At 44.1% G+C, this 16,116-nt stretch overlaps 1 protein-coding gene across 6 annotated transcripts in view; it reads right to left on the reverse strand.

Annotated features, from left to right (window-relative positions):
* The window catches only part of ASTN2 (astrotactin 2), an 850,745-nt gene that overhangs the window by 303,252 nt on the left and 531,377 nt on the right, over positions 1-16,116 (reverse strand). For all 6 annotated transcript variants that reach the window (XM_077913090.1, XM_077913089.1, XM_077913088.1 and 3 more), the window contains one exon: positions 386-574. In XM_077913090.1, the coding sequence (XP_077769216.1) occupies positions 386-574 (189 nt within the window). The remainder of the gene's footprint in view (positions 1-385; positions 575-16,116) is intronic.

The raw sequence follows: 16,116 nt of genomic DNA on the forward strand, positions 1-16,116 counted from the left end.
TCTACTTCATTAAATGTCTTTATTTTTGAACTGCCTGAATAGCCTACATAGGATACTTACTTTTTAATAGACTGAAAGATTAATTTAAACATTTTAAAATTCCATTAACTGTACTTACAGAATGATTTAAGACTGAATTTTAAAAAATGTGGATAGAGTTAGAGAAATGGAAGGGCAGGATAAATAAGGACTAGGTCAGTGGGAAAGCAACCTCACGGAATGAATTTTGCTGAGTTCTCACACTTCATCAGATAGACATTGGTAAGCCTGGGGAGATGCTGGCCAGTCTAACAGAATTCATTTCCATGATGCCCATGGCTTCCTCCCCCGGCCCAGATTTTGGGTGAATAATCCCTCCAGTGAAGTGCAAGTGTCTGCCCCATACCTAAAGGTCATCTGGAAGACTTGGCCTTGGTTCACATGCTGGGTCCGGTTGTTGTAACCATGTAGCATCTCTCCAAAGAGGGTGTCGTTGAATTTGGAGTCAGGTTTGAGGCATTTGGGGCCCTCGCAGACATCTGAGAGCATTAGGCAGGATTTTCCATCAGGAGCCAGCTTGTACTCCTCCACACAACTGCATGATAAAACAGAGCCGAGAGTTAGCTCCGCATGCTGGATGCCCCCATTGTGGGTGACCTACAACCAAGGCCTCTTTTGCCTGCAAAACAGGTCAGAGTTTAGGAATGGAGACAGCTATTCTGGCTGGAATCTATCTAGGGCACAGGTGTCTAGAGAGAAGCACATTAATCCTGCAAATTGGTAAATTCAGGGAAAGTCATTTGTGACATTTTGGAAGAGTCGAGGGGGAAACCACAGTGCACATCTACACACAAAGCAAATTTAAAAACTGTTTTCCATGAACACACAGACTTTAAAAAGCATGACAGACCAATTCACAGGGAATTATCAACGAGTTCCTTGAACCAAAATCTATTCCCAGTGTATCTGTCGACTAAGGTTGAAGACTGTAGCAAAAACAAGGTTGTTATTGCCCTTGTAACTCAGAGGTGATCCTTCCAGGACCACAGACAGCTCACGGACCTGCAGCCACTGCTTCTGCTCAATTAGCAAGGTGAGCAGCCTCTGTAGGCCTCTAACTACCCAATCATAACAGCAGAAGGGCCCTTAACATGCCTCTGAGGCCAGGACCAAACAGGTCCTCCTCTATGGACCAAACAGGCATTGGAATAGGATGTGGAAATAATATTTGCTATTTGGGGATGTTTGCAGTGAAAAAAAAAAAATATCTCTTAGGCATGGGGAAGGGGAGGAAACAGAGGTCTGAGGCCTCTGAAAAATCAATCCAGAAACTGGAATTCTTTTAGTGTCTACCTGTCTATGTTCCTTTGCTAGGCACTGGGAATAGGGTACACATAATAGATAAGACACACAAGAGAACAGGTTGCTCAACTGAAAAAACTTGTATAAATGTCACCTTTGCTCCTTTGGACCTCTGTGAACCCCAGCAAGTCATTTAACTTATTTGATCTTCAGCTTCCTCAATTGCAAAATGGGGTAGAAACTCTTCTCCTATATTAATTCCCTAGGCTGCTACAAGGCCCTATGACACACTGGCTGCAAAAACAGGAATTGCAAGGTATTTCACAAAATAATTACAGTAATGGTGGCAATGGTGGTGTTTACTGAGCATATACTTGCCAGGGGTACTTTGTATATTTATTTTCTTAACCATGAGAACAAGTAATTTCATCATTCATGCTTTACCCAGAATCAAAATGAGGAACCAAGAAGTATGAAGCATGTCACACACTGTGAGCAAGTGGCGACGTGGCGTTCAAATTCAGGTCCGGTTAGCAACAAAGGCACCCCCGTTTCTATTTGCGTGACATGACCCTGGTTAGCCTGAGCCGGGTGGAGGCAGTAGAAAGCAGACAGCCTATTATTTGCCTTTTTTTCTAGGATATAGAGCGAAAAATCTATTGAGTCTGACTGCAGAGATACTCAGGTGCTCGTATGGAAGAAGGGAGAGGCTCTGTGAGATAGTTTGGGGTGAAAATATTTCTAGGTTGAAGGAACCAGTAGCTGATGTTAGAGACATGGAACCCAACTGGAGACTGGAAGTAAAGAGGCAGATCTGAAAACCTGACCCAAGATCACTCTAGTGAGAGGCCAGGGACATCTCACACAGGAAGTTGTCACTCTTCCCTTGTTCTCTTCTAACCTCCAGTGTGTTGCACAGATGCACTATCTTTCTCATGCTTCCCTGCACCTGCCTGAGTACAGTGGAAAGATCTTGGAAGAAAGCCTGTCCTGGTTCCCTCATCAAGTCTATTCCGCCTTCCTTTTGCATTTGTCAAATATAATTAAACTCTCCCTTGGTAAAGTTGGAGTACAGATGATACGGGTTGTATGAATGGACAAATTATATGGTAAGTTTTTAATAAAGTCTAGTTTCATCCATTTACCCTAGGAGGTTCCCAGCAAATATGAGAACTGGTTTCCTGGGATGCCTGGGTAGCTCAGGGGTTGAGGGTCTGCCTTCGGCTCAGGGCGTGATCCCAGGTCCAGGAATCGAGTCCTACATCGGGCTCCCCACGAGGAACCTGCTTCTCCCTCTGCCTGTGTCTCAGCCTCTCTCATGAATAAATAAATAAAATCTTAAAAAAAAAAAGGTTTACTGAAGTAGAACTTTCTGTTTTCACACACACATGTGCACCTGTGAATACCTACTTTTGTTGTAGATGATTAAACATTATCAAAGTCTATAGAGTGAAATGTGGAGGTTCATTCCCACTCCTCACATATGCTCACTTCCCATTTCAGTAGTCATCATTGTTAACTATTATATATTCTTCTAGGGCTTTTCCAATGCATTTAGAAATACAATATCATGTGTATAATAAAAATTATATTACATAGCAAACTCTTAAGTACACCATGCATCGTTATAAGTACTGCATTTGTACCTAATACTATTTCTTAGAGATCTCTTCAAATCAGTATTCATATGTGTCTTTCTGATGGTTACTTGGCATTGCTTAGTGTAAGTGTACCCTAGTGCTTTGGGCTAATCTTTATTGATGGGCATCTTGGTTGTTTATAGCCATTGGTATTGCAAATGGTGTCATAATGAAGATCTTTGCACATGTATCATTGTGCACATGCATATGTTTCTTTAAAAAAATCTTAGAAAAGGGATTGCTGAGTCAATGGTATATGAATTTTAAAATTTTGGTCGATTTACTAAATGGCTGTCTGTAGAGCATCTACCAGTTTACAATCCCATCACTGATGAATGAGATAGCCCATTTCCCCATATCTTTCATGTTCATTATTACCAATCTGGGATGGGAAAAATAATTCATCTTTTAAAATATTTTCTTTCTTTCTCTTTCTTTCTCTTTCTTTCTCTTTCTTTCTTTCTTTCTTTCTTTCTTCTTTCTTTCTTTCTTTCTTTCTCTTCTTTCTTTCTTTCTTTCTTTCTTTCTTTCTTTCTTTCTTTCTTTCTTTCTTTCTTTCTTTCTTTCTCTTATTCCTTTACTTATTTAAGCAAGAACAAGAGAGAGAGAGAGAGAGAGAGACTGGAGGAGGTACAGAAGAAAAGAAAGAATCCCAAACAGACTCCATGTCAAGCACAGAGCCAGACATGGGGCACGATTCTACAACCCTAAGATCAGGACCTGAGCTGAAATCAAGAGTTGGACGCTCAACCAATGGAGCCACCCAGGCACCCCAACTCAATTTGGTTTTGGTTTGCATTTCCCTGATTATTGCTGAGGTCCACCACCGTTGCATGTCACAGCCATAGGTACTTCTTCTTCTGTAGCTTGTCCATCCATATGCTTTGATCATTTTTTTTTTATTTATTTTTTTATTTTTATTTTTATTTTTTTATTGTGATACTTGTCTTTTTCCTTACTGGCTTGTATACACTTTGCATATTTTCTGGATAGTTATCCTTCGCCTTCCATATATATTGAAATTTTCCTCTACTCTGTACTTGTATTTTATTTATTTATTTTTAAGATTCTTATTTCTTTGACAGAGAGAGAGAGAGAGAGAGAGCACAAGCAGGGAGAGCAGCAGAAGGAGAGAGAGAAGCAGACTCCCTGATCAGCAGGGAGCCCGACACAGGGCTCCAGATCCGAGGACCCCGGGATCATGACCTGAGCCGAAGGCAGACCCTTAACTGACTGAGCTACCCAGGTGCCCCGTAGTTGTATTTTAATCTTAGTTTTGTTATCTTACAACCTCTCAATCCTGGCCCTTCATTGCTTCTGAATTTGGCGCATTGCTTAGGAAGCCACAAGATGATAAAACACATTTCTGTATTTTATTTTAGTATTTATATGAGTTTTTTTCATCTTTGGCTTTTTAATCTGTATCGATTTAATTTTGCCCATGGGGGAGTGATTATTTTAACTTAATTATTTTTAAAATGAGTAACCATTACCTGGAGGGTCCATCTGGTTCACTAGCTAATGTAAAATGCTATTTTGTCATATACTAAATCACTATGCATACCCTGTACACACGGTTGGAACTCTTGCTATTTAGTGGTCTGTATATTCCTGCAATAATTCTATGCTACTTGAATTATTGTGGCTGTACAGCACGGTTTGGATACAATAAAATAAGTCTCCTCCCCATCATAAACACTGATTTTCTATCTCAAAACTTCCTCACTGCTCTTACTATTTTTCCCTTGAAATGAATTTTGGAGTTGACTTGTCAAATTGTATATAAAACCCAAGTGGGGGACACCTGGGTGGCTCAGCGGTTGAGCATCTGCCTTCGGCTCAGGGCATGATCCTGGGGTCCCAGGATCGAGTCCCACATTGGGCTCCCCGCAGGGAGCCTGCTTCTCTCTCTGCCTGTGTGTGTGTCTCTCTCTCTGAATGTCTCTCATGAATAAATAAATAAAATCTTAAAAAAAAAATCCCAAGTCCAATTTTGGGTCATATTGCATTGAATTTGTAGACCAGTTTGGGGAAGATTTAATTTTCTTTTTCCTGTTAGAGATATATAGAGGGAGTCAACTCTGTGCTAGGCAATTCCACCAACTGTGGCGGAGACCATGTCTTCTGCTCACCAGCCTGGGTCTTCCTCCTGGATATGCAGTGTAGACTCTGCATACATCCAATCATCTCTCTGGCAGTTGAGCTAGAGGGACCATGTGACGGAATTCTGAATAATGAAATCTGTGCTGATGTGATATAAATTGCTACCAGTCTCAGCCCTTCAAGACACCCTGTATGATTCCCAAGCCTTCTCTCCTCTTGCTACGGAGCTTGGAGACCACATGCTCCGAATGCACACTGTGGGACGGAAGAGGGTTGCTTCGATCACAATGGATCTCGCAGGGAAAGCTTACAATAAGCTTCTGTGTACAAGCTTCCGGCTTGAGCACCTTCCTTTGTTACCGCAACCTACTTTATCACATCCTAGCATCTTTACAGTTGCAAGTTTTCTAATTCAGAAACATAGTTTGCATCTCCATATATAAAGTATTCCTTTATTACCTGCACTGAAGTTTTAGACTTCTGGTCATGAAAGTCTTGTCTTGCACATATCGCGTTGGAGCTTATTCACAGGTATTTATGCAACATAAGATGCTCCAGAGTTTATAGACATGCATTTTGGATCCAGACCACTAGAGGCCAAATCCTGATCGCTTCTCCTATTGACTGTGTGGCCTTGGACAAAACGCTTAACCTCTCTATACTTCCTTTGCTTACCTATAAGTGGGTCCCATCTCACAAAGCCATTCTGAGGATAAACCTCTGGAATTTGGGGTGCCCAAGCATACAGTTGGTAATGGCTGCTATTATTACAATGTCTTCCACTCCAGGAATAGGATCCGTTTTTCACTTATGTTTTCCCTTATATTTTCTAGTTAGTTTTTGCTGATATTGAGGAAAGCTATTACTGATTTCTGTGGCTTGATTTTTCATCCTACCACATAAGGAGCTCATCAGTTCTAACACATCTACCAGATTTTTCTAGATGGATGAGGATACATTTGCCAAGTTTGGGTATTAGAACTTCGCCAGGATTTTAGAATAAATTAGAAAACTGCCCTTTTATTTTCTTTCTCTGGTTCAGTTTATATGAGATAGTGGTTATGCATTCCTTAATGATTTGATAGGACCTGCCTATAAATCCTGTGAGTTCATGTCTTCTTTTCAATTGTAGATATTCAGTTCTCTGATCATTTTATTTTATGTTATCTCTCTGTTTAGACTTTCTACACCATCATGACTCAAACTTGGTAATTTACATTTTCTTAGAAAATAATGCATTTTATCAAGACTTTCAAATTTATTGGTATAAAGTTGTACATAGGATTCTCATTAAATTTGTTTTATCTTCTGTGCTTCCATGGTTATGTCCCTAGCTCATTCTTAATGTGTTTATTTGTGTTTTCTCTCTCTCTCTCTCTCTCTGTCATTTGAACAGGTTTTTGCATTTTATTGATGAGCCCCTCTCTCTTTTTTTTTTCTATTTCATTTATTTCAGCTTTTATTTGTATTAATTCCTTCCTGCTGCTTTCTTTGACTTTGCTTTATAATTCTTTTTCTGGCTTCTTGATTTGGATGCTTTATTTTGTTTATTTTCAATCTGCCTTGCTTCTCAATAAATGCCATGGGGCTTCTGATTGCTTAGCCTATATTCTATGAATTTGATATGCAGCTTTCCTGCTCCTACTCATTTCTAAAGAAGTGGTCATTTGAGTTTGATTTTTTTTTCTTCACCCAACTGTTGCTTAGACATTTTGTTTTTATTTTTGTTTTTGTTTTTTAGTTTTCAAGTAGAGACATTCATCTACTAGCTAGATTGCTATTAATATGTAATAATACTGCATTCTAGTCTCAGAATAAAGCTTGCATAATTTCTACTTTGGTGAATTTATTGAGATTTCATGCCCCTTACTCAAGGGAGACAGGTGTTGAGCTCAGAGTTTGGATCTAATTAAAACTGGGTTCAAACAGAGGCTATGCCCCCTACCAGCCATATAACCTTGATCCCATCTGTTAACTTTTCTAGGCCTCAGTGTCACAATCTATTCAGTGGGGATAATAGTTATCCTGATCACAGGGTCAATGTGAGAACAGAGATAACCTACATAAAGGACAACATTGTATCTATCATGACGCAGACTCCTGTCACACATGGTGGCATTGCAACGCTGCTGCTGCTAGTTATTAGTACTATTATGGTCATATATTGCTCGCTCCAATTATTTCATGTTAGCCCATTTACATTTACCAGAGAGTGTAAAATCATTTCCAGTGCTTCTCAAATTCTACGTGTAGAGTTCTCTCTAGATCCAGATTTCTTAAAGCCAACAGAGTGGCCTTTCTTCGACTCTTTATTATTATTATTCAAGCTACATAATTGGGAACTTTGATGTGCCATCCATCGGAAATACATTTACTATTTATATATTTTAAATATATGAGCACTTGCATATGCAATTATTACATTTAAATATGTACATTACATACCTACACATGCATCCGTGCATCCGTATGACATATGTATACACAAACATGCGTACACACGTGCACATATGCACAGCTCAGCCCTACAGTCCGGATTGCACAGTCTACTGGAGTCTTTTTTCTATGGATGAACTGACTAGCTTCCTATCACAACCTGTAATAAGTAGAATAATACTGCCCCCCAAATGTCTGTGTCATAATTTGCAGAGCCCACAAATATGTTACCACACGTGGCAAAAGGAACTTTGCACGTGTGATTAAGACTTTTGAGATGGGAAGACTGTTCTGCATTATATGGGTCGGCTCAGTGTAATCGTAAGGGTCCTTCTAAGAGCATGAGAAGTAGACATATGTGCCCGAGAAGGAGATACAATGTGGAAACAGAGAAAAGACAGAGACAGAAACAGGCTGTTCCTCTGGCCTTCAAGTCTTACTGATGCCTGGATTTTGGGAATTCTGACCTCCACAGCTGTAAATAATAACTCTGTGACGTTTTAAGCCACTAAGTCTGTGGTGACTGATTAGGAAACCAATGCAAGATCCTAACGGAGGTATGGCTCCTATTTTCAGATAGGAAAATTAGTTTAGAGTGGTTCAGTGACTTGCCCATGAAGCGGTGTTGACACTTGTTGACAGCGGTGGCAGGATGTAGACCTGGGGGTTCATATTTCAAAGCAAGTGAGTGTGAGTGTGCGTGTATGTGTGTGTGTGTGAGATTTTAGGCATATTACAATTGTAGGTTCATGGTGATTTTGTTTTGTTTTTTGTCTGGAGGTAGGAAAGGATTGTGTGTGGCTCAGCAGAAGAGGAGTGAGGGGAGATAAAAGGCCCCTTATTATATTTAGTAAGACACTGAAGAGATTCAGGGAGGTGGAAAAACCAGGGACTCCTAAAAACACAGGGACTCAGAGGTAAATGATCCTCTGAGTTTTGAAACATGAGGAACTCTCTCCCCCAAGCTACCTCAGGGCAAAGATGGATGATTTATGCAAAGGTCTGTTTAGTTGTTGGTTTCTGTTCTTTTTTTTTTTTTTTCCATGCGACATAATTATACAGTTTCTTTAGAACATTCTGTCGTCTGGGAGATTTTCTTACAGAAATTCTAAAGCGTGTAGGCTCACAGGAAACCAGCCAAGATCTGCATGAAACTATATTTATACATATGCCAAAATGAAAAACATAAAATAAGTACAAAGATACAAACTGGGCATTTTAGCTGAAGGCAATGAATGTGTTACCCTTAACACACCTATCACATTATAGAGAACACTAGAACTAGATGGGTCCTTAGAGATTGCACCATAAAACCTATGCGTGTTTAGCCAACAGCATATTTTATTTAATCCTTAGAGCAGTATCATGAGATGGGGAGTTTCATTTCAATACCGCCACCAAGGACCCCAAGGCTTGGCACTTTAAAATTCCACGACCAAGATCACAGGAGCACTTTGAACAACCAGTGCCTTGACCTGGATCGTATTACTCCGAATCTAGCACTCCTTCTACTTCAGCAAAAATGACTACTTCCAATCTGCTTGTCTTTCCAAAGAGGAAATCAGGACCTTATAGAGATAGGGCGTTTACACAGATCCTCAGAGTAGCAGAGTATTTATTTATCTATTCGTGTAGTTATGTGCTCAGGTATTCATTCATTCCTCAGTGGTTCACAGAACCAAAAATTATATATTGAAATGCATAGACTAGAAACTTTTTTTTTTTAATAGGGGAGAGAATCAAATCCTAGGGGAAAAAAAAAAACTAAAAACAGAGAAAAGGTCAGGTAAGAAGAGCTCAAAAAACTGCACACCTTATAGGCTTGGACCAGTGTCGGGGATGATTCGAGCATCCTACCACCAAGACAAGAGGGCAACAGGTGCTCTTCCAGCTTTGCTGAATCTGACACTTGTGATGAATGCCAGCCTGGGGCTGTCAGGACCAGGGCTCTCTGTGGCCTAGAAGGTAAGGTCCTCAGCCACACAAATCCTTCCAACCAACGTCATGGGGGTCTTTCTCATGAAGGCCCTCAGGCTTGTCCCAACATTAACCAAAATAAAGATTAGTAAGACTGTCCTCAGAGTGGTCTCTATCTGAAGGTTTCATGTGAGGGAAAACTTTAGTTTATAGAAAATCCATTTTGAATGTAAGGTATCTAGGGGTATTCTTTAAAAAAGAAGAAAGAAGAAGGGAAGGGAAACAGAATTCCATGGGCAATTGTGATTAAATTATATAACAATGTATCTACCATAAGACCCTTAAAACTAGCATTTCACCTAACACTAAGAAAAACTTTTTTTTTAACTGTCAAAGTATGGAATGTAAAATGCATCCTAATTTTGGAGATGTGAAAATGGAAAATGTGGTCACTTTACAACCAGAGATATATGTTTGACCACTGCAGGATTTGTCAGGGCCTTTCCTATCCCCAGGTGCACAGCGAACCTTAAAGGCAGGTCTAGACTAAAGACTTTCCCATGTGGGTCTTGACCCCTGAGCTGCCCCTTTTGGCTTTCAGCTGCATACGGGACTAAGGCTTCACGGAGCCCATCGTGGAAACACCCTCTCTGAACGAGTAGACGAACTTGTGTGCGCTTCCATCAACTGTCCATGAAGATGTCTTACACCTGAGCTTTTGTGCAAAATGTTTCAAGCGGCTGGGAGCATAAGGTTGTAATGCTTGACAAGAACGTGGATGTTCTGTGTGAACCCTGGGAGGTAAACTCCTCTTCCTGCCATCAGAAGTCGGGGGAAGGGGGATGTAGCCTAAAAGTCAGAAACCACAACAAAACAAGCGTCCAAACGAATGCCTCCCACACCTCTGCAACTAGTTACTGGTGGTTAGAGGTCAGATCAGTGTCTCCCTCCCAGAGGCCGGCGTTTCCCTCTACTAGAGAGCGTGCAAGCTTTGACGGGGAGAGTGAGCGGCCTCCAGTTCACGATGGATATCAAACACATGTGTTGACCTCTTCTCCCTCCTAAAATCACATAAAAATTGACATTAAAACGATATGCATATGCTGGTAAGGACTATGTGAGGCTGGACATGCTCTGTGAGCCCCTGGTTTTCAATACATTTTCATTACATTTTAAATTAAATTACATGCAAATACATTAAACACATCCCCTTTTGGAGAGAGAAGCTTGGGAGCCTCTTGTCCCAGTGTCACCTCCTAAGTGGCTGTGAGACCCTGCCGGGCCTCAGTTCCCTCCTCAGAAAGATCCGAGAAACACTCGAAACTTCAAGCATATTAATGGACTTGACCACGATTTATTTTAAAAACATACAGGGAACGTGTCTCCCAGCAAATTATGTCAGGAAAAGGTAGTTTACCTCCTAAAGCAAAAGAAACCTCAGCCTTCCTTTTGTCAAGTCAAGACAACTGTATAAGCCACTATGGGTTTGGGGTTTTTTGTTGTTGTTGTTGTTGTTGTTGTTGTTTTTCCTTCCCGTGTTGACTCTGGTTGCCAAGAAGCCCAGAGCTGAATTTATCTCACATTGAGTGACGCCCCCATGTCAGGCTCCTGAAACCCTTCCTCCCTTTCTGCTTCTCTCCTTACAAATGGCTCTGGTTGGTCCTGTCTTTATATTGTGTGTGTGTGTGTGTGTGTTATACGTTGGGTTTATGTGGATAATACTAAGTTCTCACCAAAGAATGCACGGAATCCATTATACACACACTCTACAAATGATACAAACTTGGTTGCTAGGTAACCTACAGAGGTGGGGGGGACGCTGCTCCCTCACCTGTAAGATTCGTTCTGAATGCTTCTGCTCAGTTTCCAATGACCTTCTCCACTTCTCTCAAATTCACCTGCTTTTCTCTGCCATGAGGCCGCCTGTGCTCCATCAACATCAATCGGGTCAGGTGAGGCTCAGCCGCCTATCCTCAGTGTCCCCTCTGTCCCTGGTGGGCAAGGACTTGTACTCAAGTCCCCACAAAGGACCAGGCAGAGTAAGCACAACAAATCCTAGGGAGATGAATTCTTTAATTCGACAATTGCAGTTTTGAAGCAGTTCTGGGGACAACTGAGTGAAGGACAAACGGGCTAGATGGAGGGCCACAGAAGCAGGCCCACGAAAATCCCAAAAATACAGAGGTGTAAGGTAACCAGAGATAAAGGAAGAAGCCAGAGCACCCTGCCCTGGGTGTGGGGGGAGCACGTCTTGTTATGACACTCATCTGTGACCAACAGACAATAACCAGACCCCAAAGAAGAAGCAAGCCATTAAAGATGTTACCACCAGTCCTTACTCAGTGGTGATGCCAGTAGATAATGTTAAAAGGATTTAGGTCTCCTGGTGAGGCTCTCAATAAAAGACCAACCCTCAAGCCCTCGGTGGTCCCCCTCTCACTCCCGGGAGCTCTCTCTGTATCTTAATAAATTTCTATCCCTTTGCTCACTCCTGTGTCTGTGAGATTCATTCTTTGACTCCGTGAGACAAGAACCAAGCCCTCCCGTATCACAACCAAAGCGGAGTGACAAAGGATGTCCACAGATGACTGAGGCCTCGTCGCCGGCCATGAGGCGTCCGCAGTGTGATGAGGACCACAGGGGAAGACAGGTAGGTCCAAAGAGCCATGGGGCGACCACAGAGAGAAGCTCAGGCTGGGGGGGCAGGAGCAGGGGGTGACGCCAGGGCCAGATACTTTACGCAGTCGTGCGGACCTTGGCCTGACTAGGGGCTGACAATCAGGGCAGCTGGCAAGAGGTCCAGTCTGCAAGCTTGCCCAGATGCCCCTGGGATAAACTGGAATTCCGGGCTGTGATGAGGGGAAAGGAAGGCAAGCTGAGGACAAAGCAGAAGTGGACGCCCACGTCCTCCCCCGTGGGATCTGCGTGGCCTCCACAGGCTCTCCTGGCTGCCCGAAGGCTAGGAGGGGAAACACAAACAGTTCACCTACAGACATCACAACCCTGCAAGAAGTGTCGCCCTCAGTTCACAAATGTCTTAGTAATTTTCCAGAACAAAGCATTTTTATCAATAACCTCGCTTCCAGAAGGTTAAATGTCCTTACAACTTGCAGTCCACTGATGAATATTCCTCCAGGAAGCTCCCAAGGATCTTAATGTTAATGCCTTCCTAGAAGGAAAAGCAACCTTAACCTGACAACAGCAAGGATACAACCCTTTTGGGGCCCCTGGGGGAGCTCAGGGAATGAGCATCTGCCTTGGGCTCAGGGCGTGATCCCGGGGTCCTGGGATCGAGTCCCTCCTGCATCCGGATCCCTGCATGGAGCCTGCTTCTCCCTCTGCCTGTGTCTCTGCCTCTCTCTCTCTCTCTCTCTCTCTCTCTCTCTGTGTGTGTGTGTGTCTCATGAATAAATAAAGTCTTAAAAAAAAAAAAAAAAAGGCTCCATAGCTAGAAGTGGCCAAAGGCCAGGAATGACACAGACTAGAGCCACACAGCCTGGGTTGAAACCCTAATGCCTCCATTTAGCAGTTGTGTGACCTTGGGCAAGTCACAGAGCCACTCTGTGCCTGGTTTTCTTGGTGATAACGGGGGATCCTAATAGACCCTCCCTTGTAGAGTTGTTATGAGAATCACATTGTAATCAAAGCACTTAGCAGGGTCAGGGCACGTAGGACACACCTCCTAAGAGCTGCACCGACTCTATTAAGCCTGCACGGGGCGGGCGGGGAAGCTCAGAAAGGTCAGGGAGCTCAGAGCACCTCTGGAAGGTGTCCTTGAGCACAGGTTTGTTTTCCTTGCTTAAAGCAAAGGCCTGCGGCTTCTCTCCACCAACTTTCTCACAAGTACCTGCTAATGGCTTTCATTGTTTTGTTTATAGTGCTTCTAACAAGTGTGGGTAACTTCTCATTTGCATCCCTAATAGGCAATTTTCAAAACACGTCCTGTCCTCCTGACACTGCAGTGGGTTTTAGGAGACCCGGGGTTTTCCTGTCTTTTCTGTCCTGCTCCTCAGCATCTGGATGGGCTTCAACAGCTCCCAGCACACCCCCGTGCCCATTCAGTCTTATTTAATTAAGATTTTCAGAGCTCTTCATATACTTTGGATACTGACTCCATACCCGGTACATCATCACCCAACACACCGACAAACAACCCCATTAGAAAATGGCCAGAGGACCTGAAGAGCCACCATCTCTGACAAGACCTTCCAGAGGCCACCAGACACGTGAAAAGATGTTCAACATCACTAAATATCAGAAAAATGCAAATCAAAAGCACAATGAGCTAGCCCCTCAAACCTGTCAGAAAGGCTGGTATCAAAAAGACAGGAAATAGCAGGAGCTGGCGAGGATGTGGGAGAAAGGGAGCCTCCGTGCACTGCTGGTGGCAACGTAAATTGGTGCAGCCACTGTGGAAAACAGTATGGAGGTTCCTCAAAAAAAAAAAAATCAAAAATAGAACCACGGTGAGATCCAGCACTTCTACTTCTGGGTATTTACCTGAAGGAAACGAAAAACACTAATTGGGAAAGATGCACGAGCCCCGATGTCTGTCGCAGCACCATTTACAAGAGCCAAGACGCAGAAGCAGCCCCCGTGTCCATCCGGGGATGGATGGGTAGAGAAGACGCGGGGTAGAGATGCAGTGGGATCTCACCAGCCGTACCAACAGGATGCCATCCTGCCATTTGTGACAACACGATGGGCCCGGAGGGCGTTATGCTTCTTGAGAGAGGTCAGAGAAGGAAAAATACCATAGGATTTCGCTCCTCTGTGGGATCTAAACATCACAACACACAAAATGAAACAGAAACAGGAATACAAAGAGCAGACAGGTGGTCGCCAGAGGGGAGGGAGGGGAGGCGGAGGGACAGGTGAGACAGGAGGGGGGATGGGGGGGATGCGGGAACAAAGGTCAGTTATCAATAAGGAAAGGGTTGGAGGGGGTGGGAACGGATGACTTAGCAAATACAGTCCAGAGTGGTGTGATAGCTTTGACACGTTGTAACTGCTCCCAGAGGTGAGCACCTCGGAATAATGTCGAATCACTAGGTTGTGCATCTAAGACGGATATATTGTGTCTCAACTGTACTTCAAAAGGTGCTGTGTGGGAGCTCGGCGGGGGGTGGGGGGGTACAGGTACAGGTAGTCACACCCACCGCGGTGTAACGCATCTCAGTCCTCACGACAACTCCACACAGAGATGCTATCACCATCCCTGTTTCACAGGTGAGGAGAGGGAGGCACAGGGATGGTAAGGAACTTGCTCAAGGTCACACAGGCAGGAGGTGATGGGGGAGCACGGGGCTGGCTGAGGACAAAGCCCGAGCCCGGGTGGCACGTTGACAAGCCCTTGAAACAGGCAGAGGGACCTTCCTGGACAGACTCAGCTGCCTCGATGCTCATACTTCGCTCAGGACAAAAGGCAATCTTAGCCCCACCCCCAGGACCCTGTGAGTCTACTTTAACATATAAAAAATTCCTTTAGAAATTTCCTTTATCTCTAACCCCCCAAGACACGTGTGGGCGATCATCCCCCAAGCACGTGGCCCACGGATACACATCTGAGGGGCTCATGACTCAGGCTTTATTAGACTGTAGGAAGTGACCTTTTCCCAACAATAGCCAGCCCCCTACAAGGGGGAAACCTTCTGGAAGGTTCTGGAAACCTTGCTTCCAGAATCCCTTAGAGAGCAGCTATCCCCAAACCCCTCCCAACTCCCAGGCACGTCATCAGCCTCCCGTCACAGGCCCGGGGCAGCAGCTCTCCCTGCCCACGGGTCCTGGCCCCGGGCTTTAATAAAACCACCATTTTGCACCCAAGATGCCTCAAGAATTCGTTCCTGGTGTCCGCTCCGGACCTCACCCCAGCAAACCTCACCTGTGTTCCAAAACCTCATGAGAGGCAGTGAGCAAGCCGTACTAGCCCCGCGACCTTGGGCACCTGACTCAACCTTATTGGACTTATAAACCGTAAGCACTTTGCATTCTTCACGACCATCTTTACGTTGAGGTCAATATTACTAAAAAGTCTAGAGACGAGGAAACCGAAGAGCAGGGTGTCCTGGGAGGCCTGTTCTCCGGGGAGCTCGAAGGAGGGTCAACGTCTGCGGACGCCGCCTGACCCCTGCAGGGCGCGGGGAGGGGAGGCGGCCCAGCCCATTCCTGGGACCCTGCTGCCACCGGTCCTGTTGTTGTTTGCCACAGAAGGACCCCCCCCACACACACACACACAACCGCAAGTGCACAGGGAGAAAAATAATGATAAGAACACCGCTGCTTGTGTATTCAAGCCTCAGATCTAAGCCCATGCATAATTTACTCAACACTGCCCTGCAGTCACTTACGCGGAGGAGAGACAGCTATAAATTCAGGTCTGCATACACTAATTTATTTCTTATTTATTTTACGGGTACATATCTCGGGCCTCCAGCAAGCTGCTCCGACAGCTGCTCAGAGGCACCTGCAGCCCCAAGTGTAACCGGGGCAAGAGGGCGAGACCCCAAAACACGTCCCAGAAGGAAAACTCGGGAGCCCAGGACTAGAGCCAGGCGGGTAAAACTAATTTCCTGTTAAACTGGGATTAAACTCCGACACGCGGCCCCACCCTTTTGTGCCAGATACCGTAGTTCTGAAAAAGTTCTCGTTCAATCTCACAGTTTTTCCATCTGAGCAAAGCCCTGAGCCTATCTCGGGGACCGACGCTCCTGCAGGAGAAGCACGGATCATCTGTGCGAGT

This window comes from Canis aureus, chromosome 10 (genome assembly GCF_053574225.1).
Source record: "Canis aureus isolate CA01 chromosome 10, VMU_Caureus_v.1.0, whole genome shotgun sequence".
Classification (NCBI taxonomy): domain Eukaryota; kingdom Metazoa; phylum Chordata; class Mammalia; order Carnivora; family Canidae; genus Canis; species Canis aureus.